Source organism: Carettochelys insculpta, chromosome 30 (assembly GCF_033958435.1).
Source record: "Carettochelys insculpta isolate YL-2023 chromosome 30, ASM3395843v1, whole genome shotgun sequence".
Lineage (NCBI taxonomy): Eukaryota > Metazoa > Chordata > Testudines > Carettochelyidae > Carettochelys > Carettochelys insculpta.
This window is the reverse complement of record NC_134166.1, coordinates 1,343,435-1,371,150: the sequence shown is the minus strand read 5'-3', so window position 1 is coordinate 1,371,150 and position 27,716 is coordinate 1,343,435. Positions and strand designations below refer to the sequence as shown.

General features: G+C 58.5%; 1 protein-coding gene across 16 annotated transcripts in view; it reads left to right on the top strand.

Moving 5' to 3' along the window:
• UBAP2L (ubiquitin associated protein 2 like) overlaps positions 1-26,485 on the top strand; it is a 46,394-nt gene extending 19,909 nt beyond the window's left edge. For 6 of the 16 annotated variants that reach the window (XM_074980479.1, XM_074980476.1, XM_074980488.1 and 3 more), the window contains 19 exons: positions 321-406; positions 1,693-1,864; positions 2,947-3,148; positions 4,466-4,743; positions 5,274-5,446; positions 7,364-7,553; positions 8,792-8,846; positions 9,297-9,471; positions 9,975-10,047; positions 11,578-11,773; positions 11,877-11,965; positions 12,962-13,015; positions 13,724-13,805; positions 16,934-17,151; positions 17,239-17,344; positions 24,069-24,136; positions 24,569-24,766; positions 25,156-25,206; positions 25,698-26,485. In XM_074980479.1, coding sequence (XP_074836580.1) covers positions 321-406; positions 1,693-1,864; positions 2,947-3,148; positions 4,466-4,743; positions 5,274-5,446; positions 7,364-7,553; positions 8,792-8,846; positions 9,297-9,471; positions 9,975-10,047; positions 11,578-11,773; positions 11,877-11,965; positions 12,962-13,015; positions 13,724-13,805; positions 16,934-17,151; positions 17,239-17,344; positions 24,069-24,136; positions 24,569-24,766; positions 25,156-25,206; positions 25,698-25,793 — 2,562 coding nt within the window. In that variant the 3' untranslated portion in view covers positions 25,794-26,485. The remainder of the gene's footprint in view (positions 1-320; positions 407-1,692; positions 1,865-2,946; positions 3,149-4,465; positions 4,744-5,273; positions 5,447-7,363; positions 7,554-8,791; positions 8,847-9,296; positions 9,472-9,974; positions 10,048-11,577; positions 11,774-11,876; positions 11,966-12,961; positions 13,016-13,723; positions 13,806-16,933; positions 17,152-17,238; positions 17,345-24,068; positions 24,137-24,568; positions 24,767-25,155; positions 25,207-25,697) is intronic. The other 10 variants (XM_074980478.1, XM_074980489.1, XM_074980486.1 and 7 more) reach the window with 4 other exon arrangements.
• Positions 26,486-27,716: the final 1,231 nt, after the last annotated feature.

The window sequence follows — 27,716 nt, the reverse complement described above, 5'->3', positions numbered from 1 at the left end:
GTGGATTTTCACTCCATAGCTCCTCAGTCACCTTGTTGGATTTAGGGGCTGCCAGAAGAGAGTAAAAATGCTTTCTAAGCATGACAGGTGACTGAATCACTGAGGAGGGTGAACTCAGCCAAAACCAAGGGCTGGCAGTTTCTGAGCAGAGCCAGATATTCTGAGTGCTATTGCCACACGCTGATTCTTGTTGGCAGCTGTGAGCTAACATTCCCATAGGTGTTTCTCTGAGTTTTTGCTTTAACATTGCAGTATCTCGCTCTTTGGACCCAGAGAGCATGGTTCCAATATGTGGTTTACTTCCCTCTTCTGTCTTCCAGCTTTCTGAGACCAAGATCTTCACTGCCTCCAATGTGTCGTCAGTGCCTCTGCCAACAGAGAATGTGACAATCACAGCTGGACAGAGGTGAGGGCTTACTAACTCTGCTTTCTGGGGCAGGGCATTGCTTCATAGTCACGGAACCACCAATTTAGAAGGAAGCCCCAGGGTCACCTCATTTAGCCCCCTGCCAGGATGCAGGGTTTGTTGTGACCGACCCATCCAAGACAAGAGTCTAGCTGCTTGGCCAAAATTCTGAAGCTCTCAATAAGTTCCAGTGGGTTGGAGTGGAAAGGCTGAGTGCTTGGATCCTGGAGTTGCCAAGTCCCGTTCGTCTCTGTCACAAGCTCATTGTGTTCTCCCTTTGCGAAACAGCTCTTCAGAGCAGACCAAGGGAGTTAGATGCATCTCTTGATTTTTTTCAAGTCAGTCTGGAGCATTTCAGTAAAGTCTCAATCAAGACTCTTAATTACTTACCAGGAGGACATGAGGGGTTTTAATGTCTGTAGGCAGCTTTGAGTTCGTCCAAAATATCCTATACAAATTGAGAATTGTAACAGGGCGGGAGCCGTGCTAGCCTATATACTATCAAACAAAAAAGCAGTTTAAAGACTAACAAACTCATTTGAGGTGAGCTTTTGTGGCACAGACCCACTTCTTCAGACCCTAGCCATACCAGAACAGACTCAATATCTAAGGCTTAGAGAACATAGAGAACTATGCCTTACATATTGAGTCTGTTCTGGTCTGCCTAGGGTCTGAAGAAGTGGGTCTGTCCCACGAAAGCTCACCTCATAAATGAGTTTGTTAGTCTTTAAAGTGCAAATTGAGAATTATTTTCCAAGACCTTAAGATTTCTTCTTGCAGACAATTGAGCTTGCCACGTAGAATTACATTGGTTGCGGGAGTGGACAACATTAACAGCATTAGTTGTTGGTCCCAAGAAAACAATTACGTTTCTCATCTTGTTAATTTATTAGTCAAGGTTTTACCTACTTGAGTGCAACCCTGTTCCATGTACTTTCATTTTCTGACTGCCCTGTCATAAGCCTTTTCCATGAACCTTTGTCTCCATCTGTTTTATTAGGTGATAGACTCTTAGCATGTTGGCTGGGTTCTGTTAGCCTGACTGATTGCTAGCATGGGTATGCCTTGCCAAGTGCCCATCTGGAACAGCTGCTTCTTGGGTTTGGTTTTTCTTTTTGGCTATTTGTAGGAGGTGGCTGCTCCTTCAGGTAGTCCTTAGAAATTGCTAGCATCAGTGGATCTGTTTGAGGACATGGGGGAGGGAGGGTGTTCAAGGTGGGGATAGAACTCAAAGGATGGTGCAGCTCCTGTTAGCATTGCTGGTTTCATCCTTTCCCTTCTCCCAGAATTGACCTTGCGGTGCTGTTAGGAAAGACACCCTCTTCTCTGGAGAATGAGTCATCAAACCTGGATTCAAACCAGGCGCCTTCTCTCGCCCAGCCACTGGTGTTCAGCAATTCCAAGCAGGCTGCCCTATCCCAGCCTGCGGCTGGTAACGCCTTCCCTCATCACAGCATGGTAAGGAACCAGCACCTCACTCTGCCTAGGCATGGCAGGGGCCTCCTGAATTCCATGGCGCTCAGCTGCCTGCTGTGACCTTCCTTTTAAGTAATGCGGGAGGAGCAGGCTGGGTGCAACTCTCTAGCTGAGAATCCCCAAGCTGGGTGACTTCCCAGCCTCTGTCCTGTGTTCATTGCCAGGCATGAGCTGGTGGCTAAGCAGGGGCATCTCTCCGCTGGAGCAGCGTTCACTCTCAGCTGACTCTAGGCCACGTACCTCTTTCACTACAAAAGAAGAGCGAATCCCACAGCCTCTCAGCAGCTCTGAGCTGACTGTCCAAAAGGGTGTTAATCTCGGCAAGGGGACATGCTCTTTGTCTGGGGCTGTGACTGCAGTCTTGCTGGGTGGCTCTGTTTGATATTCCTTCTTGATGCTTCGTAGAGAGCGGATTTCTCCCTTTCAGGGAGGTGACTTGTTCCAAGGATCGAGCCTGATTACAGAGCGCTAAATGTGCCTGTTCCTTAAGGCAGGCGAGCGCCTGTATCCTCTGTCCTGCATGCCGCTTCTCCATGCAGACCCTGCATCTGAGGCATGGTGAGGTATGGGTTCTGGCTGGCTAGCTGCTGAACCCTTGGGTACCTGCAGCCTTTGAGACGAGAGCTGGGCAGTCCTGCACGGGAGCGCAAAGGAGAGAATTGCTGTCATTGCCGCAGAGAATAGAGCAGCTGGATCGCTCTGCTTTCCGTCACCCAGCCAGAAAGTCTGGGAGGAGAATGATGGGTGGAGTTGCCCCAAAGCAGCTGTGTGACTTGGGAGCAGAGTCCCAGGACCTTTCATTGGCACTTAGGGATTCTTGAAAGCTGTCTGTTACCTTTGTTAGCGAGCTCAGCTGTGCTGCATCCATCCCCTAGAACCTGAGGCCTGCAGCCTTCACCCGCATTGCAGGGCAACAAATGAGCAGAGTGCCCCCAGTTTGCCCCCTGGAGGCTCTGCCTCTGCATGGAGCAGGGGAGGGGCACTCAGCTTGGGGCTGTCCTGGGGAATCTTTGTCCAGGCCAAAGTGGCTGCGGTGACTCTTCCTTCCCTTGTTCCCACCCCAGGTGAACCTGCTGGGGAAGGGGTTTGGAGATGTCGGCGAGGCCAAGAGCAGCAGCACCACAGGCTCTCAATTCCTGGAGCAGTTCAAGACAGCTCAGGCTCTGGCGCAGCTGGCGGCTCAGCACACCCAGCCTGGCGGGAGCAACACCACCTCCTCCTGGGCCATGGGCTCCCCAGCACAGCCCTCGGCTCCGGCGCAGTATGGTGAGGCAGGGGGCGCAGCTCCCGAGTGGCGCTGTGATTTCTGCCGGGGTTGCAGAGTGAGCTGCCGTTGGTGGTATGGAGGGTTCAGTGGGGAGCGCAAGGTGGGGCCTGTGGACTCGCAGGCGTTGGGAGGAGAGCGCTGTGAACCTCCCTTGGATTGCCCTCTGGCTGGAGAGTGTCATTCCTGCTAGTAAGGCGCTTGCAGGGTCTCTTCTTGGCCCTCTGCCATGTGCAGCTGCCCAAGCAAGCCCACTTCACTGCCAGCGTGCCATGCGGACTCCCCAGCTGCAGGTGTCTGCTGACCAGTCCCCTTGCCACTTATGTAGCCTGGTGTGTTACTGGGGTGCACAGGTCTGCAGGGCAGAGAGAGATTTTGTGGGTGGTGGCTCGAGTCTAGGAGCTTTACTGAGGAATGGATTTCAGATACATGGGCCTGTGTCTGCCGAAGGGAGCTGGGCTGCTGACTTGGTGGGGCCCTGGGAGAGGAAACGAGCCTTTTCTGGTGGTGCTCACACACACTAGTGGGGAAAAGTGATTTTTCTGGCACTGGGGAATACCGGTGAGAGCATCTGTAGATATTCTGCTCTTTGCCTGTCTCCCCAAGCTCTGCCTGGCCTGGTGTTAATGTGTAAGAGCTGAAAGAACAGCATCATTTCTTGCCCTGGGGCAATGGCTCAGGTTCAGCTATGGGCTGAGACAAAGCTCTGCCCTGTTCCAGCAGCAGCTGGTGTTGGCATCCTCAGAGTGTTCCAGATGAGGAGCCCCAGAGGGGAGGCGGAGAACATGGGAGTCATGGGGCTGAGGGGAGGAAGGCCTGGCTGTTAACTGCTGGGGAAGCAAAAACTGGGCAAGGCAATGCAGTCAGACTTGGCGGGGAGCAAAACCTGGTTTCTGGTGTGTGTGAGGCATTTGCAGCTATTGGAGGCGCTCCGTTTGCTAGCTCTTTCTGCCGAGAGTCTCAGTGGACTTGCATGTGGGGCTGAAAGGTGCTGGGGCTGGTGGGTCAGCGTGCCAGCTGGGGAAGAGGGCAGGGGTCTGGTTAGGATGCTGGTCTAGGTGTTGGGGCTCCAGAGGCTCTCTTCCCAGCAATGCCCCTGACACCCCTGGGAGCAGTCCTCCCCAGGCACCCCTGTAGGAGGGGCCTGACAGCTCCCTGGAAATTAGAGAGCTGCGTGAGGAGCTGAGAGATGCCTGTGAAAGGCTCCAGAGTGAGCCAAGGTGTGAACTGTTGGTTTTGTTACTGGAACCTAGAAAGGACGCAACTTGTTGGCATTACCAAAGCAACATGCATTGATTCAACCGTGTTCCGCCTGGCAGATCTAAAGAGCCCAACGGATTCATCAGTTCACAGCCCCTTCACCAAGCGTCAGGCTTTCCCGCCAGCCTCAGCCATGATGGAAGTATTCATGCAGGACAAGCAGCCTGTGGTGACATCCTCTGCCCAAGCACCACCTGCCCCATCCTCCCCTCTGCCCAGCAAAACCAACCCTGTTCCCCAGATGTCCCCGGGGTCATCAGACAACCAGTCCTGCAGTCCGCAGCCAGTGCAGCAGAAGCTCAAGCAGCAGAAGAAGAAAGCCTCCTTGACATCCAAGGTAAGGGGCTGTGGGAAGGTGGAAGCAGGGTCAAAGCAGAGCTGTTGGACTTGCAGCAGCCTCCCTCCTTGTTAATAGGAGTGGAGCTGGAGTTGACGGCCCTGAGTTATGCTGGGCTCTTCGTAGGCTTCTGTGGTCCAGTCTGAACCAATTCCTAGTCAGTGTAATCTGGAGGGGCCCAGTGCACCTACAGACCCCAGGGATGAGCGTGTTAGAAATCCCAGCAGCGTGAAGGCAGGTGTTCCTGCAACTGGGGGTCAGTACCTCGATGTCTGGCTGCAGTTGTAACACTGCAGGCATCAGCTTGGTGAGCCCCTGTGTCCTGATTCCTGTAAGGTGGGGCTGCTGCCGAGCTGCCCCAAAAACCCCTCTAGATTTGTGTCACTGGTGTTTGGGGCAGGCTGAGGTGAGAGCCCATGTCAGGTTTTCTCTGCCCACTTTGGTCTGATTTGCCATGCAGGGTGGCTGTCCCTGTAGGCAGTCCATTCAAAGTCCCTGTAGTCCTTGCAGTCGCTTGTCTTCCTTTGCAGATCCCTGCTCTTGCGGTGGAAATGCCTGGCTCAGCAGATATCTCAGGGCTAAACCTGCAGTTTGGGGCGTTACAGTTTGGTTCGGAGCCTGTTCTCTCGGAGTACGAATCAACACCTGCTACAAGCACCTCTGTGAGCCAGTCTCAAAGCAGCCTCTACACCAGCACTGCGAGGTAAGGGCCAGGGTTGCGTAGGGAGCGAGCCCAGGACCCATGGAGGACAGAGGCTAGCTCCTTTGCCATTAGAGACAGCCTTGCTTCCAGCTCCATCCGGGGTCTCGGTGAATCTGCTATGAAAAGCCTCTGTGATCTAACCAATGCAGAGCCAGGAGGAGAACCTGCTTCACCCCTAACCCTACATGTGCCATGTTTGTGCTGCTGAGATTTGGGAGTCACTTGTCCCAGTCCCAGTCCAGTGGGGCAGGAGTTTCCAGGTTGTCTCAGGCAGCCTTTGTGAGGGGCACAGGCCAGCACTGCTGATCCTGCTGTCTCTTACGGCAGCCTCATCCCCTAACTATGCTGCATACCAGTAGACCCTTTCTGGCTGGTCTCATAGCCACAAGGGGGGGACAGCGTATGCAACAGAAAACACTTAAGTTGCTGACAGACTCATTCAGGCATGCCTATGGCTGACTGGCCTGCGGTGCTTAAACAGAGTAAACTAGGGCAGATTTCCTGGTGCCATTATCCTGCCCCTCCACCCGCAGGCAGCGAGGGGAATCCCCAGCACATGTGCGCCTTGGTCCCTGCACTGGAAGTACAGATGGTGGAGCAAGCTGGGAGAGAGCTAACTGCAGCCTGCAGGCCAGGTTCTCCTCCCACCTCTGTGTGGTCTGCTGATCTCCTTTGGCATTCCCAGCCCTAGCGAGCGTCTGGAGCACCCCTCCTTGCACAACAGCATTGCCCTGGTGTAACCTCAAGCGGGAGAGTGCTGGCCATTCGTCCTGTGGCCCTCCAGCAGAAGTCTCCCAGTCAGGCCTGAGAGTGGGGGAAGCAGTCGTGACTGGAGAGAGAATACACCTCAGGAGCCGTAATGTAAACGGTGACTGATGGCTGACATGCCTGCCCACCCCAGCCCTGTGCGCGAGCGCTGCCTCGCTCATTCACAAGCGGTCAAGTACTGAGTGGGCTCTGTGCATTGCCTGTGTGGAGCTGGGTGCAATGGTGGCAGAGCTGGGAAAGACCTGTGTGCTCAGCACTCCTGCCTCCAGGTATTGCCATGCCTCCCTGGTTTACGTGCTGGCTGGCCTGGATTTACACAGCTGTGCCCTCTTCCCTTATGGAGCTCTGAGCTTGTCAGAAAGGGGAAACCTGCCTGCGCTTTTCAAAGAGCGTCCCATCCCCGAACCATTGCAGAGCCCTTCGCCCAGAGACACTCAGACCTGTAGGAGAGATCTCAGGAGGTCATTGAGTCCAACCCCCTGCCAAAAGCAGGACCAACCCTAACTGAATCAGCCCTGGCCTTATAAACCACCGCCTCCCTAGGCAACCCTTTGCAGTTCTTCACCGTCCTTATAGTGAAGTAATTTTTCTTAATATCCAACCTAGACCTCCAACACTGCAGCTTGTGCGTTGTTCTGTCATCTGCCGCTACTGTGAACAGATCTCAGTGCTTCAGGAGACAAATGAGCAATCAACCCCAAAGAGCTTGAGTGGTGGGAGGTGGCTTCATTTACTGTTATCAGCTACAGCTGGCTAATAAGAGTAAAACAATCCTGGCTGGTTAATAACACAGTGTTTTACTATGTGCTGCAGAGATGCCAGAGACCTAGTGAAGAGCCCCTTGAGGCTTACAAGCCTCACTCCCAAGTGTCCATGCATTACCCAGTCCTCGCAGCCTCCTCCTGAGAGAGGCTGCCCTAGCTTCCTCCATTGTCTGGTGAGCAATGGAGACCCATGCCCTGAAGTGATCTGGCGGAGGCCATTCAATGAGGCAGCAGTGGTCAGAACTGGAAGCTCCTGGCTCACAGGCCAGTGCCCAGCCTTTTTCAGTCAGTCTCCCCTGCTGGGCTGTCCCGCTGCAGCGATAGCACCTTTATGCAAAGGGTCGCCTGGGGGAGAAAATAAACTCCTTCCTTCCTTTCTGTGTAGTGAATCTTCGGCCGCAATTTCATCCAGTCAAAGCCAGGAGTCTGGTTACCAGGGCGGCACAATACAGACAGCAACGTATACCTCCCAGAACAGCGCTCAGGGACCACTGTATGAACAGAGAGCCACCCAGACCAGGCGATACCCAAATGCCATCTCCTCCTCGCCCCAGAAAGACCTGACCCAGGCCAAGGTAGGGAGTTAGCCTCGACTGGCTTCTGGGGCGGGTGCCTCCCTTCTCCATAGTGTGATCTCGCCATGCTAGAGTGCGGAGCTCACTGGGCAGGGTCGGCTGTTGTGCAGCACAGGACAGGTGTGAGAGGTGCTATGGAAAGCTCTGCCGGAGCTGGGACTGTCTGGTAGGCAGAGGGTGGGGCTCATGTCGCCACAGGACGTGATGCTTGTCTACAGGCTGCCCTTGCTCAGGACTGAAAGGGGCCTTTACATGCAGAGGTCTGTGAGGAACCCCTGGGGTTCCTTGATTTCCCTGTTACATCCTTGCAAATTCTGCAACACCTGCTGGTGGCTGGGATGGTTGCTATTTGTGGTGCATTGGAGCTGCAGTTTAATGTAGGCTTAGGTATAAGCCTGGGCCTTGCAGCTGTACATGGCAACTGGGTATAGCTAAGGCATGTGCACCTGCAGAACCAGCTTTGGCTGATCTAGTTCTTTCGTGGGATGGGAAACGTAGGATTTCTTCTTCTTTCCCTTCTCGGGCTAAGGGCTGCACATGGCTTTCTCTGGAGCCTGCTGTGCCCACTTGGGCCAGCTGCTGAGGGGGGACTTTCTTTGGTGCTGCTGCGTGGACAGTCTGTCCCTTTCTGGTGTTCCCTGCAGGCTTCTTGGGAGGGGCTGGTGGCCTGCTCTGTGCTGGGGGAGTTGCCTCTCACATCCTCTGTCACCTCTTGTCTTGTGGAATCTGAGAAATGTCAGTCCTGTGGCAGGTGCCTGCCAAGCGCACAGGTCTCAAGAGTGACAGCGATGCGCTCGCCTGCCATGCAGTTCCCGGGTGGCAGAATGAAAGAGGCCCGGCCTTTTGGCAGCTTTCACACAGCACCACCCCAGCCTGGTGCATAAGGGCAGGCTTAAGCCTGAGAATGTAGCATGATGCCAGAGGGGCTTGTACCTTCTGGGTGCGGATCCCAAAGCTGCAGAGTGAGCATGGAAACCTCCAGGGATGTAGCAGAGCGCGAGCCATTCTCCATCTACCAGGCACTAGGAGGGTTCTTGCATGTTCCTCTGAAGCATGTGGCACTGCCCGTGGTCAGCGGGGGACCTGGATGAGGGGAGCCTTGTCTGATCGGCTACAACAGTTTGGAGTGTGAAGTTGGCTCCTGGAGCGATTGCGTGGGCCTGGCTGGGGTGGAAAAGGGCAGAGGTGTCAGTGAGGACAAGCCACAGCCATGCTGACCTCTCTCCTTTGTTTTCCAGAATGGTTTCAGCTCTGTACAGCCCGCGCAGTTGCAGACCACGCAGGCGGTCGAAGGTGAGTGCCAGTGTGAGACACCAGGGAGGGACTGCACACAAGTGCACTTGTGCTCCTTTGGGGGTTGTGAGCAGCAGCCTCGGTCCAGACTAGCAGAAAATTCTCCTTTGGCTGGCCCAGCTGTGCTGCTCCTTTGGCTTTCCCCGCTTGCTTCTGTGCCTCTGGGCCGGTTCCACAGCCTATGAAGTGGGAGATACTGGTCCCAGGGATGGTCTTTGGGTCTTATTCGTAGAGCTCAGCCCTGCGTGTAGCTGGAGAGAGATCCCTGCTTGTCTGGCTCGTGGTCATGCAGCAGGTGGGCAGCAGAGCCAAATTTCCTGTCTCCTGGTCCTGTGCTCATGCTGCCTCCCCTTCCTCCAAGGGCTGTCGGGGTGTGACTGTTTGTGGGTGAGAAGTGTCAGTGTTACTCCCCCTGCTGAGAAGTCAGCTAACCACAGCTGTCATGTGCAGGTGCTCCAGGCCCAGTAGTGAAATCAGATTCTCCCTCTGCCTCCAATATCCCCCCTCTGAGTGATGCGGTGTCTGCATCCTCCCTGCTGACAACAGCTGGCCAGCACTCCTCGGCTCTGACTAGCCTGAACCACAACGAGGAGCTCCCCAGTACGACCACCGCCCAACTGAGCAGGTGAGCTGGCAAAACAGAATGCGAGGCCCTGTGGAAGTGATGGCGGAGGGGACCTTTTCAGACTGCTTGCTGCCCATGTGGTGATGTCCTGTCCCGTCCCCTCTCCTCTCCCCAGAGGGGCCCTCAGGGTCTCACTCAGGCACTGTACAGAAGAGCTTCAGTCATTCTTGGGGTGGAAGGGTGCCCCTTCCCCTACCGGGCCAAGGCACCAGGGAAATGCTAGCCCCAGCCAGGACAGTTTAGGGGAAGATCCCTTGAGAGCAACGTTCTGTGCTCTGTTTGCCTGGGAAGTACCTCAGCTGCGTTGCTGAGCTGGGGTCCACTTGGCTTCCAGGCTTGTAGCTCGCTTTATATCTGTCTGTCCCAAATGCAGCCTGGTCCTGGCAGCTGCTGGTTCCCCTGGAGGAAGGCAGTGGAGCTGGGTGGTGGCAGTGGAGGGGCAGTGGAGTCCTGCTGTCTGGGGAGAGCTCTGTGGTTGGCTTGACAGTTTTCTCCTCCTGTAGCACGTTACCCACCCAGCAGAACAGCCTCTCCTCATCCACGTCCTCTGGGCGCACATCAACATCGACTCTTCTGGTGAGTCCAGCCGCTGCTCTAGCCCCGCTCACTGGGAACACGAATGTGCCACTCTCTGAAGGCCAGGCCCTGAGGTGGCAGCTGGCGATGTGCATAACGAACATCTGGTGGCGGAGATGCCAACAGCCAAGCAACCAGTGTGGCCTGTCGTGCTTGGGTGGGGGGCGTGCCTCGGCCAAGCTGGCTGAGGGGGTGGCTGGGTGGGCTTAGGAGGTAGAAAGGCTTAAGGGGGCACTTTGTTTCAGTATGTTGCATGCACATCCGTGGCTCTAGCAAGATAAGGCCCTGTCCGTTTGGCAGGAGACAGTAGCTTCTTACTAGTGTGCTGTAGCCATTAAGGAGTGTGTGCCGCAGAAAGCTGGAGTTGCAGCCAGAGGCAGTTGCACTACACTGTGGTTGGTTGAACTGCAGTGCTCCAGCTTACAAATGCTGGCAGTGCTGAAATACTGGCTGCTGTGCTGCCAGCGCTCATAGCAGAATGAATTCTGCTGCTTCACAGCGTGTGGTTGGGCACTAGTCCCTGGAATTGCTGTGGAGCACCCTTTGGTGTGTTAAAATCCCAGCAAAGGCCCTGGGTGGTTTGCTTTGATGACCACCTCTTATGAACGTTTGTGGGGGGCACTGGGGGGAGGAGGGAGGGTTTGGATTTATTGGAACTATCGCAGATCTGGTGTTCCTGAGGTATTGCACCTAGCCCAGGACCAAATGGGATGTGAAGTCCTTCTCTCCTGGTGTCTTGGAGGTCCGTACTCTCCCCTGTGCTGGGGAAGGCTTCAGGGTCACTGACGGGGCTTCCTTCCTTCCTTTCTCATCTTGGATTCTTTCAGTACCAAAGGGCCTTTTCCTCCTGTGTCGGTAGCTGGACAAGGCTTTTGTCCCGAGTTCAGTCTTGGGGTTGGCTCTTGGTGCTGGCGTTGCCTGGGTTGGAGGTCCACAGCCTTGCATTAGTAAGGACCACTCCTGCCTCTGAACGGGGGAGCTTCCCAGGGATGGCTTTCACTGGGCCACCTGGGTGTGAAGAGCAAACTGCGCCTTGCTCCCTGCTTTCAGCAGGGGTGTGTTGGAACCTTTAAACGCGGTGGAGTTCCTCACCCATCTCCTTGTCACTAGTCCCCAGCTGGCTGGTGGGGGGCCTGTAATGCTGGAACTATAAGATTTGTGCTCATGGCTGTTGTGTGTTCCTGCTGTGGGCAGATTTGTGGGCCATGTGATCTCTGGTGATGCTCAGTTGTTGGGCCAGGTTTCCCTGGTCACACTGAGTTCTGGCTGCAGCCGTGTGGTACTCGGTGATAGCTGGAGATGTCACAAGAACACAGCCTGTGTTTTGAGACAGCCTGGCTGCAGAGCCACATGCCCTGCGCAGGAGCCCAGCCACCTCATGCAAACAGCTGCTGCACTTTTAGGGACTTCCAGGAGCAGGCTGCTGTTTGCAACCCCCTTCCACCTGCACAGTGCTCCTGCAGGGGCTGTGGGGTTCACACCCCCTTGCCTGCCAGGGCTGCTAACGCTTTCTCTTCCCACCCACTTCAGCACACTAGTGTGGAGAGTGATGCAAGCCTCCATTCTTCTGCAAGCACTTTTTCCACCTCCTCCAGCACCGTCTCTGCTGCCCCACCTGTAGTCAGCGTCTCCTCCAGTCTTAGCAGCGTCAGCAGCCTGGGCCTTAGCCTCAGCAGCAACTCCACAGTGACAGCCTCAACTCGTAGCTCTGTTGCAACAACATCAGGTACCCCCAGGGTGGCAGCAGGGGCTGCATGTGGAAGGGACAGCACAAGAACTGGATCTGATCCTTGTTTGTTTCACTGTGGAACTGCTTTCTTCTCCCTCAGGAAAAGCGCCTCCCAACCTCCCTCCTGGCGTCCCCCCATTGCTGCCTAATCCGTACATCATGGCTCCTGGGCTGTTGCATGCCTACCCGGTGAGTAGGGCCCTGGGGAGCTGGCTGCAGAGGTGCTGCATGCCAGTAGAGCCTGCCTAGCTCTTGCTGTAGCTAGGAAGGAGGGACAGGGCATGCCAGAGGAATCCAGAGTTGGTACCAGATGCAGTCAAGCAGACACCACCTGCTTGAACTAGCAACATAAAGCTCTAACAAAAGGCTAATGAATGGGGCTGCCCAGGGCTGTGTTAGTGTGGGGGGCCCAGCAGGAGGGAGCAGCGCACCTGTGTGCAAACAGGAGTGTCACTTGGTGGAGGTGACTGAGGGGTGGTCTTGGTGGGCTGCCCTGTGGTGCGCTGACCTGCAGCACTTAGGGCATTCACAGACCGCACCGCCCCCACCCCCCCCACAAATCCAGTGCAGAGTAATGAGCCCTGGGTCCCAGCCTGCTCCCCAGCAGCACCTGTGGAGACCAGGTCCTTGGGGTCAAAGGCTGGAGCGGTGCCAGCTTTAGGGTGGTTCCCATGCAGTCAGCTGGCCTGGGAAGAGGGTAGCAGGACTTACCCTAGAGCTTTCTCCTCACAGTAGAGAAGGGACAGCAGGAATTGCGTTGCCTGGACTGAAGCCTAGTCCCAGGAATTGGGGCTGGGGGACAGACTGAGCCAAAGCTCTTAGCTGGGAGCTGAGCTTCAGGGCCCCAGCCTCATTTAGCTGGGTGGTTAGGGGTGAGTGAGCAGCACTAATTGAATTGCACCTTTGGGTGTACAACTTCAGCCAGCTCCAGGCAGGCCTAGTCCGCTGACATTCGATGAGCTGCACGACCCTTTAGGCACCGCAACTTCAGAAACTGCCGCCTCTCCCAGCAGCAAACTTTGAGTAGGTCCCGTTGCAGTCTCTCTCGGCTGGCCCTGGGGCTGCTCTTCACCCTTGGTCAGGCAGTTGTATGTGTCGGACGATGGTTACTCAGCTCTGCTTTGGCTGCTTGGGAGTGAGTGGTAAGATCTGTGTACCTAACGCACTCTCCTGCTCCCCTCTTAGCCACAAGTCTATGGTTACGACGACTTGCAGATGCTTCAGACGAGATTCCCCTTGGTGAGTATGTGGAAGAGGATCTGGAAGGCGCTCCTCTCATCCCAGCAGTCACCCCGTGTTGCTGGCCTTGCCCGGGGAATCCTGACGTGCACGCCCGATGACGAAGGGCTTGGGTATACATCCAGCTGTGCAGCTCTGCGCTGATTCATTTGTGATCAGTTCCACTCCTCCATGTGTTCTGTGGGCACCCGAGTGCCTGAGGAGTCGCTAGCATTGACTGTTGGGCCGGCAATGATCACAGGGACGATAGGTATAGGAACAACAACCCAAAGTGAGCAGAGCTCTGCTCGCTTGGGGGGAGGGGGGCGGTGCTGCATTCCCCGGCTGTGTCTCAGCAGATGGAGCGGGATAGATTGACTTTCACCAGAGAGTGGGGGCCTGTGGTTGCCCCAGGGATGTGAACCGTTCTGCAGAAGGGAGGTGATTCTTGTCCCTGTGACTGATGCTGTGGGTGTGGGCCTGGCCCTTCGGAGAGCACGCATTCCAGTCGACCTTTTCTAGCACTCCTCATGGCCAGACAGGGAACGGTTAATGCGAGAGAAAATGCGGAGTTGCTACCAGATGCGATCAGCCTGCCATGTGACTGATCTGAACTGCATTACTCCAACACACTGGGCAGTTGCCCCCGTCTATCCTGTTGCTCCAAGATGCTTTCCCACCTTTGTGCCAGCTGGGTGGCTCACTGCGCCGTCTACCTCTCTCTTTCAGGATTACTACAGCATCCCATTCCCTACCCCCACTACCCCGCTGACTGGCAGAGACGGCAGCCTGAGCAGCAATCCGTATTCGGGTAGGCAAGAGGCCCTGTGTCCCTTGTTGGGGTGGCCTTGGCAACAGTGTGAGTGCTGGGGTGGTGTCATCATCTTCTGAGAGCAAAACCTCCTTGTGCATGAGTCTTAAACAAAGCCGGTGGCTGAGCAGCCAGGCCAGGGACCTCTGAATCTGGCTGCTCCTCATGGCAGGCTGTGCTGGAGCCTCTCGGGCTGCAATCCACCTGGGCTGTTTCTCCAAATGATTGTGTGGCATTTCCTGTCCCTTGCTTGCCCTGCTCTTAACCTCTCTTGCTAGGGTAAGGCTTTGGCACCATCTGTTTGGTTCTGAGCCTACGTGACCTGCCTCCTGTTTGCTGTAGGTTTCTGTGCATGGCCCCCCTGGGACCAGCAGTGTGTGATGGTAGTCTCAGCCATGCAGATGCTGCTGCGGTGGGTGACTTGTGGTGCATGTACTGCTCTGCTCGGTGGCCTTATTCTCTCTTGCCTCCTCTGCCAGTCCAGTTTTGGAGTGAACGCCTCCTGGCAGCAGAAGAGCTGGAGGGCTCCAGTTAGCAGGCAGATGGAGAGCTGCCTGTCTGACATGGCCAAGTGGGGCTGGTACAAAGAGCAGACCTTTTGGGGAGGGTAGAGATTGTGGGCAGGGTGGGAACATGGAGGAGCAGCAAAGTGGCAGTCTGGCTGAGTAGCTGGAAAATCAGCTGTTTGGCTCCAGAAGCATCACCCAAGGGAAGAATCGAGTGGGGCAACACACTAGCGAGGGCGAGCTGGGCTCAGGAGGGGCCATCTAGCCTACAAGGGGCTTTCTGTCCCAGCTTCAGCTCTGAGATCTGCTTGTCTCTGCTTTCCTGGGCATCCTTCTCCTGCTAGAAGCAGGAAGTGCCCTGGCACAGCCTGCCGACCTTGGCCTCCCAGCCCCAGTTCATGGGCTGTCACATGCAGATTGCCAATTGTGGCCCCAGCACTAGCTTGGAAATTCATGGTGCCTGGAGTCGCTGCCTTCCTGTGCGCTGAATGTGGAGAGTGTTGGCCTGGAAGAGCAGCAGGTGCTCTTAAAGAAATGCAAACAAGCCCTTCCCAGCCCTTCAGCCTGCGCTGGCTCCAGGGCCAGCTGCTGGAAGGAGAGGAAGTGATACTCAAGTGTTTTCTGGAAGCCTTTGGGCCCTCTCCAGGGGGCCCTTGGGTCTGTGCCATGGCAGGGAGAGGGGGAGGTGTGTGCAGCACTGTACAAAGAAGCCCTTCAGCTCGTCAGTGCGCTCAGGGAGATCTGAGCGCAGGGCAGGCGCTGCGGGGTGGGGCCGGCTCGCCCCGCACTCTGTGGCTGGCCTGGGCCAGCTGACTTGGGCTACAGGCTGCTCGCTTGTGCTGAGATGCTTGGACTGCAGCCTGAGGTCGGGAGCCTCCCACTGTCCAAGGGCTGCCCCTGGGGAACTTGGTGCCTCAGTGCACGCACAGAATGCGCCCCTGCAGATAGACTCGCTTGCCTGAAGAAAAAGGGAAGGCACAGGAGCGGTCCTGGCCCCTCCCCAGCTCTGCTTCGAGTGCAGCCCAGAGGTCGGTCACTGTGGGCCAGGAGGTGGGAGTGGGGAAGACCCAGCTGGAGGCTGCTCCTCTGCACGGGGCTCAGCTGCTAGTGGCAGCTGGGCTGAGGTAAATGGGATTCCTGCTTCTCCTGGGCACAAGGTCGGGCTGGATCAGACCCCAGCCCAGATTCCCCCCGTTGCAGGAAGCTCTGCAAACCCCCCTCCTTCACCCATCGCTCCTCAGCTGCAGCGGGGTGGGATCCCTGCACAGGGAGCTGCTCTGCATCCGGCCAAGCTGCCTCCTCCCTCCCCACTCACTCACAACCCCTCTTGCTGAGCTCCCGTCCCTGTGCACCTCTGGACCAGCCATACTTGGACCCCCCCACACCCAGACCATCCTGCTGAGCTCCGGACCTCACACACCTTGATTCCTCCCGCTGGCAGAGTCCCATTTCTTCTACATTAGGCCTCTGCCTGGCTGAGCTAGCCTTCCCACCCACCCTTGGGGCACTTGGCACGCAGGGGCAGGGCCCTGGACTTGGGAGGGGTGGGTGCAGCCTCACGGCTGTGTCCTGGGCTCATCGGCGCTTCCGGTTATTTGAACCAAGTGTTTAGTGTTTGGTGCCAAGGGCCTGGGGCCGGAGCCCCTCCTGCTCGCACCAGGTCTGACTGTGGCGTGCATTTGCCCTTCAGGCGTGGGGCACTAGGATGGCTATGGCCTTGTTCTGGGCCTGGTATGAATGTGCAGCCCCAGGTCGGACGCTGGTTCGTGCTCCTCTGGCCGGGGTTGGCACGTGATGGCCGTGGGCTGCGCATGCTGGCAGGAGGCTGTTGTGTTTCCCTTTAGCACCTGGGTCACCAGCCAGTCCTGTGGAGTTATCTCACTCCACTGCGATGGGCGGGGGTCCCTGCCTGTCCTGCCGCATACCCCCGGCGTGTTCCCAGGAGTGGCTGCACAGTGCCATGTCTATGGGGCAGCGGGGGTGGGGTCTCAGCGCTTTTGCCATCCCACAGCACTCATTGGCCAAGGACTGTGGCCAATAGAAGCTGAGGAGGTGGTGCTGGCAGTGGGGGACAGCACATGGAGGCAGGTTCCCCCACACCTCAGGGACACATTGTCCCTTCAGAGAGCTGTGTGGGGCTGGGGCAGGCCTCACTGACTACACCACCCCCTGCCCCAGCCTGACTCCTCTGAGACTGGGCCATGAACCCCCTCCTGCACCCAGTCCCATCCCCAGCCCAATGAAAGGAAGAGTGGATGGGGTGGGGGGAAGGGACATGAAAGGGTCGGGACCACTGCTATAGGCTTTTGGGGGGGCGGGGCGCGGCACTGGCGAAAGCAGCTGCTTTAGTAACAGTCCTGCCTTGCAACCTGTGGGGTTGCTGCCTCTGGGCTGTGCTGCAATATGTTCTCTGGGCCTGGGGGACAGCCCCTTTGAGTGAATGGTGTGGAGTCCCCAAAGGCTCATGGGGCGCTCAGGGCAGGAGCCTGTGTCCTGTTTCTGACTTTGTGGTGACCCTGGGCAGTCTGGTTCTCTCCCTGAGCCGCCCACAGCCAGTCACCCCCCCAGGGGCCCAGGTCTGTCGCTGCTGGGTCCCATCTCTTCCTCCTTCCCTGGTTCCAGGTGACCTCACCAAGTTCGGCCGAGGCGACGCCTCCTCCCCTGCTCCAGCAACAACTCTGGCACAGCCTCAGCAGAGCCAGACGCAGACGCACCACACCACCCAGCAGACGTTCCTGAACCCTGCGCTGCCTCCTGGCTACAGCTACACCAGCCTGCCGTACTACACAGGGGTACCAGGGCTGCCCAGCACCTTCCAGTATGGGCCCGCTGTGTTCCCTGTGAGTGCTTCCCCTTTGCCGCCGGGGCTGGGGAGAGGCCTGTCTGTCCAGCCGCATGCTCACCATTCTGGCCCCTCGCTTCTCTAGGTCGCTCCTACCTCTTCTAAGCAGCACGGTGTGAGCGTCAGCGTCAACACCTCAGCAACCCCTTTCCAGCAGCCCAGCGGCTACGGATCCCATGGGTACAGCACCGGTAAGTGCCCACAGGGGCTGCGAGTCCCCTCCTTGCCCACGGGGAGGGCTGGGGGGAGGTTGGGAGAGGAAGGGGGTAGTTGTCCTGGGCTCTCCTGAGGCCTGTCTGCGCTGGAGACTGGGCCATTGCGCCGTGCTGTGGGCACTGGGGCTGTCTGGGCTGCTGGCGGCAGCTGCCCGCTGGCCAAGCACCACTTTGAGCCGCGGCCTGGGAAGTGCATCGAAAATTGGCCTGGTGGTGTGGAACAGCGAGAGAGATGCGCCGATCCCCTTCCCCTCCCTCCTGGGCCTGGCTTCCAGCTGCTGGCTGTGGGGCCCTGGGATGGGTGCTGGGATGTCCCCCGTCTGTGCCCAGACCCTTCTCTGGGTGGGCTGCCTGCTGCTGGGTCGGGGGAGAGGGGAGTGCCCTGGGAAGAGCAGGGAACCAGATTGCCCCCGGGGGGGTGGTGACTGACGAGATCTTTGCGTGCAGCTCTCGAGGGTGCCTGGGACCCAGCTCTTAGTCATCTCAGCTGAGTTCTGCGGCTCTTCTTGTTGCCTGGGCGCTCTAGCTGGGCCGGCAAGCGGGTGCACCATGTCTCTGGAGCTGCGGCAGGTTTAGCCGTTGGCTGTGTAATATGGCCGGTGTCTCTTCCCCGTGAGAATAGTAGCACGGAGAGCCCGTAGCTCTAGGGCAGCCTGTGCAGCGCGTTGATCCTGTGGCTCGGCTGTCTCCCAGGGTAGGTTTGCAGACTGCTGAGCAGTGCCAGCCCTTCCAGAGTCTCAGGCTGCATTGCCAGTTCCCTGGACGTTGCGCTGCTGGACAGTGTTCCAGGCTCGTGGGGCCATGAGATCTGCTCTGACCTGTGTGTGTCAGGCCTGAGAATTTCACCCACGTACCCTGGGAATGAGTTCAGTGACTTTGTGCCTGGTGAAAGCCTTGTAACTCTGCTAGCCAGCTGGCCTGAGCGTGAAGACCAAAGAGAGGCAGCCCCCCACACCCTGTGGTAGGTGGTGCCATAGTTAACTGCCCTCCCGCAGAGACACTGGTGCCTTAGCTCCAGCCAGCGGGCCCCGTTGTGCCTGTTTGAAGAGCCCTTTGCTGCTCGGGCTGTTCTTGTGGAGGTCCCCTTGAGAAGCTCAGCTCTGACTTGCTGGAAGGCTTCTCCCAGCCCTCCAACCAGGTAGGCAGCTCAGCCCTGTCTCCAGCTTCCTGGGCGGATCACCTGGCCAAGGGATTGCAGTGTCAAGCTCATCAGTGAAGCACAGAGGTAAAATCGCTGCCTTCAAGTGTGAGGGGGCATCAGCCGGTTTTGCCCCGGCATCACACTGGGTGCCCATGTTCTGCTGTCCGTTGCTGCCACAGCGAGAGCGCTCCCTGTTCACCTGGGAGTCGTGCCCAGGTGTGTAACTCCCTAGTCAAGGCCAGTGACTGTCCTGCGCTCATCATGCTGCCAGCCTGTGTCATCTGCCGATCTTACCACCGTGGATCAGTGGGGAAATGCTGACCAGGGTGGGACCTGGTGCCAGCCTCACAGACGTGCTCCCACTGCCACCTGCTGGCGGAGGTGCCCCAGTGCCAAAGCCCTTCAGGGTGTACTTTGCTGCTGGTGCATCGTGCTGGCTCTTGGTGGGCAGGCTGTGGGGTGCCATGTCGCACCCCTTCTGAAGAACATGCCATCTCTGCTTGGCCCGTCCGTACCTGCACTTGGGATGTCCTCCCACAACAAAGTCGGGCGTGGGACAAACCACGTGCCTGGCATGGAGGGTGGTCCTGTCCTGTGGAAGCCCATCCCTTGGTCTGCAGCAGATGGCAGGGAGTGGGTGGCCTGCCGGTACCAGGCGTCCCGTTTGCCCTGTCTGTCTGGAATTGCTCCAGTTCACTGAGATGTTTGTGTGGTGGCCCCAGACAGCTTGTGCCATCTCTGCTGGGTGTTGACGGGGGCAGGTGTGGCTATGGCTGTGCACTGCATCCGGGTGAGAGAGCTCACTGGTCTGTTCTCCAGCAGGGCCTGTACATCAGTGTATGGCCTGGTGGCGTGACCAATGCTGTGCTGGCCCGGCCCGCTAAGCTTGCTTGGGCCTGCTCTGGCCATGGTGCAGCAGGGTGGGGAAGTCCCACAGGCCACTCCCTCACTGCCATGGTCAGAGCTTAGGGTCAGGAAATGTCTCGGCAGCCTAGACCCTGGGTCTTTCTGTTCCCAGAGCCCTAGTGGCTGGCAGCCCACAGTCCTCCTCCCCAGGCCCTGAGTGACAATGCCAAGGACTGGCCTGGCCTCTGGTTTGCAGGGGCTCTTGGCAGGCCTGGCTCTTGGTCTCCATGGGAGCGTGGGGACCGTGGCCTTGTCTTGCAGCTTGTTGCCACTGCCCCCCAAATGCTGCAGCAGCCAGGGTAGCCTAGAAAGGCTGGGCTGTGAGGGACCTGGAGAGGTGGCTGGGTCCAGCCCCCTGCCTGGAAGCAGGGCCAAGTAAACCTGGCCCAGCCCTGGCTGGTGTGTCCCACCTGCTTTTGAAGCCAGCAGCGATGGGGGTTCCACAGCCTCCTTGGGCTGAGCTCTGAGCAGGGCCTGCCTCAGGAAGTCTTCCGAATACCTGACTGACGGGGCAGGAGTCCCAGCTGCGGAGCCTTCTGCCAGTCATGTGGAAACGAGCTCCTCTGGCCGCGCTCTCGACCACTGTTACCTGCCGCCCCTCAGATCCGCACCCACGTCCCGGCGCCCTTCCCGCAGGGTGCAGTTCTGCTGCTCTGCCTCCTTCGGAAGTTGCCCACCCTGAAACCCACCTTGCCTTGGTGGCCAGTGCCAGTCATCCTCCTCTAGCTCCTTACCTCTGGGAAAACTGCAGCCTGAGAAGGCCGCGGTGGCAGGGGCCAGACTGGCTGTCCTGGCTGTCTCCCCTCCAGGGAATCCCAAACCCCTCCACAAAACCTGCCTGAGCCCTGCTCCGTTAGGGGTCTTCTGGCTTCCCTGGCAGTCGGTCCCTCCTGCTCCAGGGTGGGAGCCAGTGCGTCTTCCTCCCCTTCGGAGCCCCTGTTTGTACAGCCCTCGCCTGGGCCCTGGTTGGCTGCTACGGGCCACAGCTGCCCCCTTCCAGGGCTGCGTTTAACTCTTGCTAGACCAGTGCAGGGCAGACGCTCGTCACACTAACAATGTCCCAAGCTCTTTGTGGCACTGTCCCTGGGTGTCCTGCCACCCGCGGGTGTGGAGCTGTCCTTGTAACTGCCTGAACACGTCTGCGTGTTCTCCCAGGTGTAGTCACCATTGCCGAGTCACGCTTCGCTCAGGACTGAGCGTGTCCAGGGTGTACCCAGCCCCACTTCTCCCCCAAAGCAGGTGGTCTGACCCTGGCTGCTCCCCAGCTTCTCCTAAACTGCAGCCCTCCGCGCTGGATGCTTTAGAATCATAGAAGAGTAGGACTGGAAGGGACCTCGAGAGGCCATCGAGTCCAGCCCCCTGCCCTCATGGCAGGACCAAGTACTATCGAAACCATCCCTGATAGACATCTATCTAACCTCTTCTTAAATAGCTCCAGCGATGGAGATTCCACCACCTCCCCTGGCAATTTATTCCACAGTTTGACCACCCTGACAGTTAGGAACTTTTTCCTAATGTCCAACCTGAACCTCCCCTGCTGCAATTTTAGTCCGTTGCCTCTTGTTCTAGCCTCAGAGGCAAGGAAGAACAAGTTCCCTCCCTCTGCCTTATGACACCCTTTTAAATACCTGAAAACTGCTATCATGTCCCCCCTCAGTCTTCTCTTTTCCAAACTAAACAAGCCCAATTCTTTCAGCCTTTCTTCATAGGTCATGTTCTCTAGACCTTTGATCATTCTCGTTGCTCTCCTCTGGACCCTCTCCAATTCCTCCACATCCTTCCTGAACTGTGGTGCCCAGAACTGGACACAATGCTCCAGCTGAGGCCTAACCAGCGCGGAGTAGAGTGGGAGAATGACTTCTCGTGTCTTGTTCACAACACACCTGTTAATGCGTCCTAGAATCATGTTTGCCTTTTTCGCAACAGCATCACACTGTTGACTCATATTTAGCTTGTGGTCCACTATGACCCCCAGATCCCTTTCTGCTGTACTCATTCCTAGGCAGTCCTTTCCCATTCTGTATGTGTGACACTGATTGTTCCTTCCTAAGTGGAGCACTTTGCATTTGTCCTTATTAAACTTCATCCTGTTTACCTCAGCCCATTTCTCCAGTTTATCCAGATCCTTTTGAATTATGACCCTCTCCTCCAAAGCAGTTGCAGCCCCTCCCAGCTTGGGATCATCTGCAGACTTTATAAGTGCACTTTCTATGCCGGTATCTAAATCGTTAATGAAGATATTGAACAGAACCGGTCCCAAAACAGACCCCTGCGGAACCCCACTAGTTACATTTTTCCAGCCGGATTGAGAACCATTAATAACTACTCTGGGTGCGGTTATCCAGCCAGTTGTTCACCCACCTTATAGTAGCCCCATCTAAGTTGTATTTGCCTCGTTTATTGGTAAGTACATTATGTGAGACCGTGTCAAATGCTTTGCTCCATCGGAGACTGGCCGGCGCTGCGTAGAGCATTGTCTTGCATAGGACCTGCCTGTTCGTGCACCTGGAGTATAGCAGCCTGCTGTCTGCCTGCGTCCTGCTGGGGCTCGTTCAGGGTGCAACTCCCTGGCACCCCCAGGCTTGGCTGCTGCCTGGCCAGGCCTTCCCCACTCCCAGCTGTACAGCAGCCTTCCCTCCCAAGGGACCCACTCTGCACTCTTTACCCTTGGTTGATTTCAGACCAGCTCTCCCCTTCGTCATGGGTGGTTCTGAATTCCAGTGCTCTCCTCCTGGCTCACAGCCCTCCCCACTTGGGGTTAATTGCACCCCTCAGCCCTTCGCCACTGCACTAGCCACCTCGTTAATGAGCGTACTGAACAGCACAGGACTGCCCCTGGGGGACCCCACTCCACCTCTCCTGGTTGGACAGTGCAAGCAAAGTGCACTGCCACAGGGTCCTTGCAGCCGGAGTTCCTGTCTGTTTGCAGGGCCCTGCTCGTTCTGCAGAGCCAGCCCAACCGGGGCTGTTCCCAGTACCAGTGTTAGCAAGGTATGACGTCGCCCAAGCAGGACGGGTGGGGTGCACATCAAATGCTGGTGCTGGCTTTCTCAGTACTGCCCTGACCACCACTGGGGCTGCCTGGCAGCAGTGTGTGAGCTCAGTGTGTTCTCAGTCCTGTGGGCGCAGCAGAGCCCAGGGAGTTAGCCCCTCCCCCCCACCGAGTGTTCGCGGTCCCGGGGGCGCAGCAGAGCCCAGGGAGTTAGTGCCCCCGCCCCCCCCCCGCAGAGAGCGTTCTCGGTCCCGGGGGTGCAGCAGAGCCCATGGAGTTAGCGCCCCTCCCCCCCCCCCCGAGAGCATTTGCAGTCCCAGGGGTGCAGCAGAGCCCATGGAGTTAGCGCCCCTCCCCCCCCCGAGAGCATTTGCAGTCCCGGGGGTGCAGCAGAGCCCATGGAGTTAGCGCCCCCCCCCCCCCCCAGAGAGCATTTGCAGTCCCGGGGGTGCAGCAGAGCCCATGGAGTTAGCGCCCCCCCCCCCCCCCGAGAGCATTTGCAGTCCCAGGGGCGCGGCAGAGCCCATGGAGTTAGCGCCCGCCCCCCCCCCCCGAGAGCGTTCTCGGTCCCAGGGGGCACGGCAGAGCCCAGGGAGTTAGTGTCCGCCGTCCGTCCGTCCCCCCCCCGCCCCCCCCCCCGAGAGCGTTCTCGGTCCCAGGGGCATGGCAGAGCCCAGGGAGTTAGTGCCCCCCCCAGAGAGCATTCTCAGTCCCAGGGGGCACGGCAGGGCCCAGGGAGTTAGTGCCCGCCCCCCCGAGAGCGTTCTCGGTCCCAGGGGTGCAGCAGAGCCCAGGGAGTTAGTGTCCGCCGTCCGTCCGTCCCGCCCCCCCCCCCCCCCCGAGAGCGTTCTCGGTCCCAGGGGCATGGCAGAGCCCGGGGAGTTAGTGCCCCCCCCCAGAGAGCGTTCTTGGTCCCGGGGGTGCGGTAGAGCCCAGGAAGTTAGTGGGGGCCCCCCCCCCGCCCCGCAGAGAGCGTTCTCGGTCCCAGGGGCATGGCAGAGCCCGGGGAGTTAGTGCCCCCCCCCAGAGAGCGTTCTTGGTCCCAGGGGTGCGGTAGAGCCCAGGGAGTTAGTGGGGGCCCCGCCCCGCCCCGCAGAGAGCGTTCTCGGTCCCGGGGCGTGGCAGACTGCAGGGAGGGTGTTCCCAGTCTGGGGCGTGGCAGAGCCCAGGGAGCACACGCCCCTGCTACCGACGAAGTGAGGAAGGGGCAGCCTTGCAGATGCAGGTATTGGATGTGAGAGCCTGCGGAGGACAGAAGTTGAAGCCCCTCTGGGGCCTGTGGTTGGGAAGGACATCAGTGGTGCTCTGCAAGCCCAGCTCCTTGGTGGAGGCCCTGCCTCTGCCGGGCGCCAGCTGGTGATGCTGAGCAGAGGATCCGTGTCCCTGGTGTGTGCGGGTTGAGGCTGAGAGCAGTCTGCTGGGGTGCCCGGGCTGGGAAGGTGATAGATGCTCCGCTCCGCTCCGCTCCCCTGAGAAGGGCCTTTTCCCTGTGGGGCCGGGTCCCTTCGAACTCCAGCATCCTGCAGTGCAGCTCCTTCCTGCTGGGAATGCCAGCTGCCCTGCCCTGCCCCGTCCCTGCCCTGCCCTGCCCCGCCCCTGCCCGCCTTCTGACAGCTGGTAGCTCCTACCTCACCTTGTCTCTTGGATTCCTCCCTCCACAGGTGTGTCAGTGACATCCAGCAACACAGGAGTGCCCGACATCTCGGGCTCTGTCTACTCCAAGACGCAGGTTGGTGTTCAGTACCTGGGGGGCGGGGTGCAGGCCCTATGGGAACTGCAGGCCCTCAGTCAGGGGTGTGCACTGCACTTGGGGGGTGCAGGCCTGTCTGGGGTGTGCGCTGCAGCTGGGAGCAGGCCCCTGCTCCAGTTACGCTCGTGCTAGCCTGGCTCAAGCTAGCACACTGCAAGCAGCTGTGCTGCTGTTTTGATGCCAGGCTGCAGCTGTGTCGCCCCTGCCCGCTGCTGGGCTCTGTTGGGGGGGCTGGAAAGTGGCTGCCCTCTGCTGCGGGCTGGGTGACACACCCCTACTCCAGGAGATGCTGGACCAGGGCAGGGGAGCAGCTCCCTGCGCCTGCCCACACCGCAGCCACTGCTGGCGGCAGGGAAGGCCACACTTGTAGTGTGGCCATGGCCAGTCCCTCACCCCAGCCTCTCTCGGCAGCAGTCCTTCGAGAAGCAGGGATTTCACACGGGAACCCCGGCAGCCTCCTTCAACTTGCCGTCAGCACTAGGCAGCGGTGGCCCCATCAACCCCGCAACAGCTGCAGCCTACCCGCCGGCCCCCTTCATGCACATCCTGACCCCGCATCAGCAACCCCACTCGCAGATCCTGCACCACCACCTGCAGCAGGACGGGCAGGTAAGCGGCCCCCAGCCCCTTGGCGGGTTATTTCCTAGGGCTCTCTTGCCCCGGCCCCTCCCTTCTGCCCCACAGCAGACACATGCCAACGCGCGGGGACAGGCACACGCCTGCACATACACACACGGCCCAGGAGAGCAGAGCAGAGGTGAGGTGAGGAAGGCCTGGGGTGCTCAGCTGGGGGTACTCAGCGCCACCCCATTGCTGCTGGGCCGTACCAGGTACGTTCAGCCATTGCCCCTCCCCCCGGGAACATACCTGGTACGTCCTGGGAAGGACGGCGCCGCAGGCCAGCAGTGGAGGGGTCCCGCCGTAGCTGTCAGGTCTAACCGTGGATTTCTATTGTCATAGTTTGTCCCTTTATTTTACATATCCTGGTACTGCAACAGCTTCCATATTTGCAGATGATACTGTGCTGCCAACGCCAGCAGGAGGACCAGGTAATGAACCGCTCTGAATGATAATGCCTTGCCCCTCCCCCCGCCCGCCCCCTAGGCCCCTGCTAGACCCTCACATGCTGCTGCACCCCCACGGCCAGGCGAGGAGGGAGGCCCTCAGTCAGGAACGGCACACACATTCACACCCGCGGCACACACACACGCCCCTGCCCACCCCAGCGGCACCGCTGCTGCTTGCGCCGCGCTCTTGGGAGCGTCCTGGGCCGGAGAAGGACGCGGAGCGGCTCGTGGAAGGCAGGGTGGGGGGCCCCAGCATGGCTGGGGGCTCTGGTCTGGTGTGGGCCTGCTGAGAAGCTGGGGGCATGGGACAGGCGTGGGGGGCTGTGGTACAGGGAGGTTGGGGCAGCGCACCTGGCAGGGCTGCAGCTGGCACTGGGGCAGGGCTCCTGTGTTTGAGGCCAGGCACCTCCGGGTGTGTGGGTCACAGAACTTCCCCCAGTAACCCTCTGCTTCCCCTTCCCCTCCCCCTGCAGAGCGGCACCGGCCAGCGTAGCCAGGGCAGCTCCATCCCCCAGAAGTCCCAGGCCAACAAGTCTGCCTACAACAGCTACAACTGGGGCGCTAACTGAGGCTGCTGCCCCGGCGCCGGCTGCTCCCCTCTGGAAGAGAAACGTCCCGAAAGCGACAAGGAAGGAGCCCGGGCAGGCGAGCGTGCCCCTCCCCCGCCCAGCGCCAGCAGCCCTGGGTCAGGCTGGCTCCGGCTCTGCATTGTCTGTTCTCAGCCACCTTTCCTCTTCTATGTACAATAGAATTTGTATCCGCGCTGCATTCAGACTCGGGGCCGTTTGCCGTAGGGGCCTTTTTTGGTTTTTACTCCTTTATCTCCCCCTCTTCCCCTCCTGCTGCCCCGGCCCTGGCGGCCCCAAAGGAGTGGAAGCTGCAAGCCCACCTACAGCAACCCTGTGTCATTAGGAGTAAGAGCAGTAATTGCTATGAGCAGCCTTGTCCGATGAATTAGTCGAAGTGTTTTGTACTGTGTTCTAAATTGAATGGATAAATGTGTCTTGTATATAAAACCGAAAACCCCACGCGGCCTGGAGTCCTCATTTCCTCCGCCCACTCCCACCAGCCTGAGCCTCCAGGAGGGACCCTTCTGTGCTCAGCTCCCAGGCTGGTCCTCCTCCCCCCCCCCTCCCCGCCTTCCCCCCCTTGCACGCTGTATATTCCGCTTCTGGGGTTTGGGTCTTTTTTTTCTATGCAGTCCAGACCTTGTATTTTTCAGTTGGAACTGGTCACTTGACGCCCCCCAGCGGGTTATTTACTAAAAGAGAATAAAACTCACAAGGTGGTGTGTGTATTTTTTAATACCAGCCTTGCTCAGGGCATTGGCCATGCGCCCTGGAGCAGGTCCCAGAGGCTCTGCACACTGCTGGGGAGTGGAGGCAGCCAGACCAGCTGTCTCGGTGCTGCAAGCCCCTGTTTTGTTCATACCGAGGTCTGAACAGCTGCTGCCAACCCCGACCTCCTGAGATCGCCGGGGATCTCCCCTCTCCCAGCACTCTCCACCCTGGGCCTCTCTGGCTGGCTGGGGGCTGACCTAACAAGGGGGGGAGTAGCAGCTCTGATGTGCCTAGTTCCCACCCTCAGGCTTCCTGTGTGCTGCATGTCTCTGCCACGTGGGCAGGCCCAGACCTTCCTGCCCCGTCTGAGGCTTGGCAGGGTCTCCCAGGCTCCTCCCCTGCTGCAGGGGATGGCGCAGGAGCCAGGCTCCGGCCTGCTGGGGCTGCTTTACAGACCAGGTGACTCTCGGGGCCTGCAGCTGAGGGGGGTGGTTAAAGCACTTTCAATGTCTGAGGTGCCCAGAGCCAGCTGGCAGCTGCCTCGACCCCTTCCCAGGCCCAGCCCATTTGGGGTCTCAGCTGCAGCAACCAGCTCGCCCGTCCTGGGAGGGAGGCAGGAACGGGCTGGGATCTCCTCCCAGCCCAGTTGCTCAGCATGGTGAACTGTACAGGGGCTCAGAATGAAACTGATGTGGGACCAGCCAGCCCATTAGCCGAGCTTTCTGCTGCAAGTGGTTCTGTGGCAGCCGGGTTTGCTGCACCCAGAGGGCTCCCACCAGGGCTTTCTCGGTGATCTGACACATTAGAGCCCTTCCTATCCCAGCTGCCTGCCCCTCTCTGGCTGTGCTGTGGGTCTGGCCAGCTCTGCTGCTGTCAGGTGGTGTGTTGCTGTGTTTGGCACTGGATGGATTTGCTAGTGCCGAAGATGACCTGCTCTGCGTTCCAGAGTGCTTGGAGCTGCACCGCCACTGGGGCTGGTAGCAGGTGCAATAGGGGTGCAGTGTAATGGCCAGGCTGCCTGTTGGTGCGGGCCCTTGTGACCACTTAGCTTGGCATGTAGGGTGGGGCTGGGGCAGCCCATTCCCTGCTGGGGACTTTGCAGGGGTGGAAGTGGGTGTCCACAGTGCCCTGGCCTAGGGCTGCATGTGGCATAGCTGAGACTATCCTCATGGGCCCTTGGCTCCTGCCCACACTTGTTGCCCACCTGTGGCA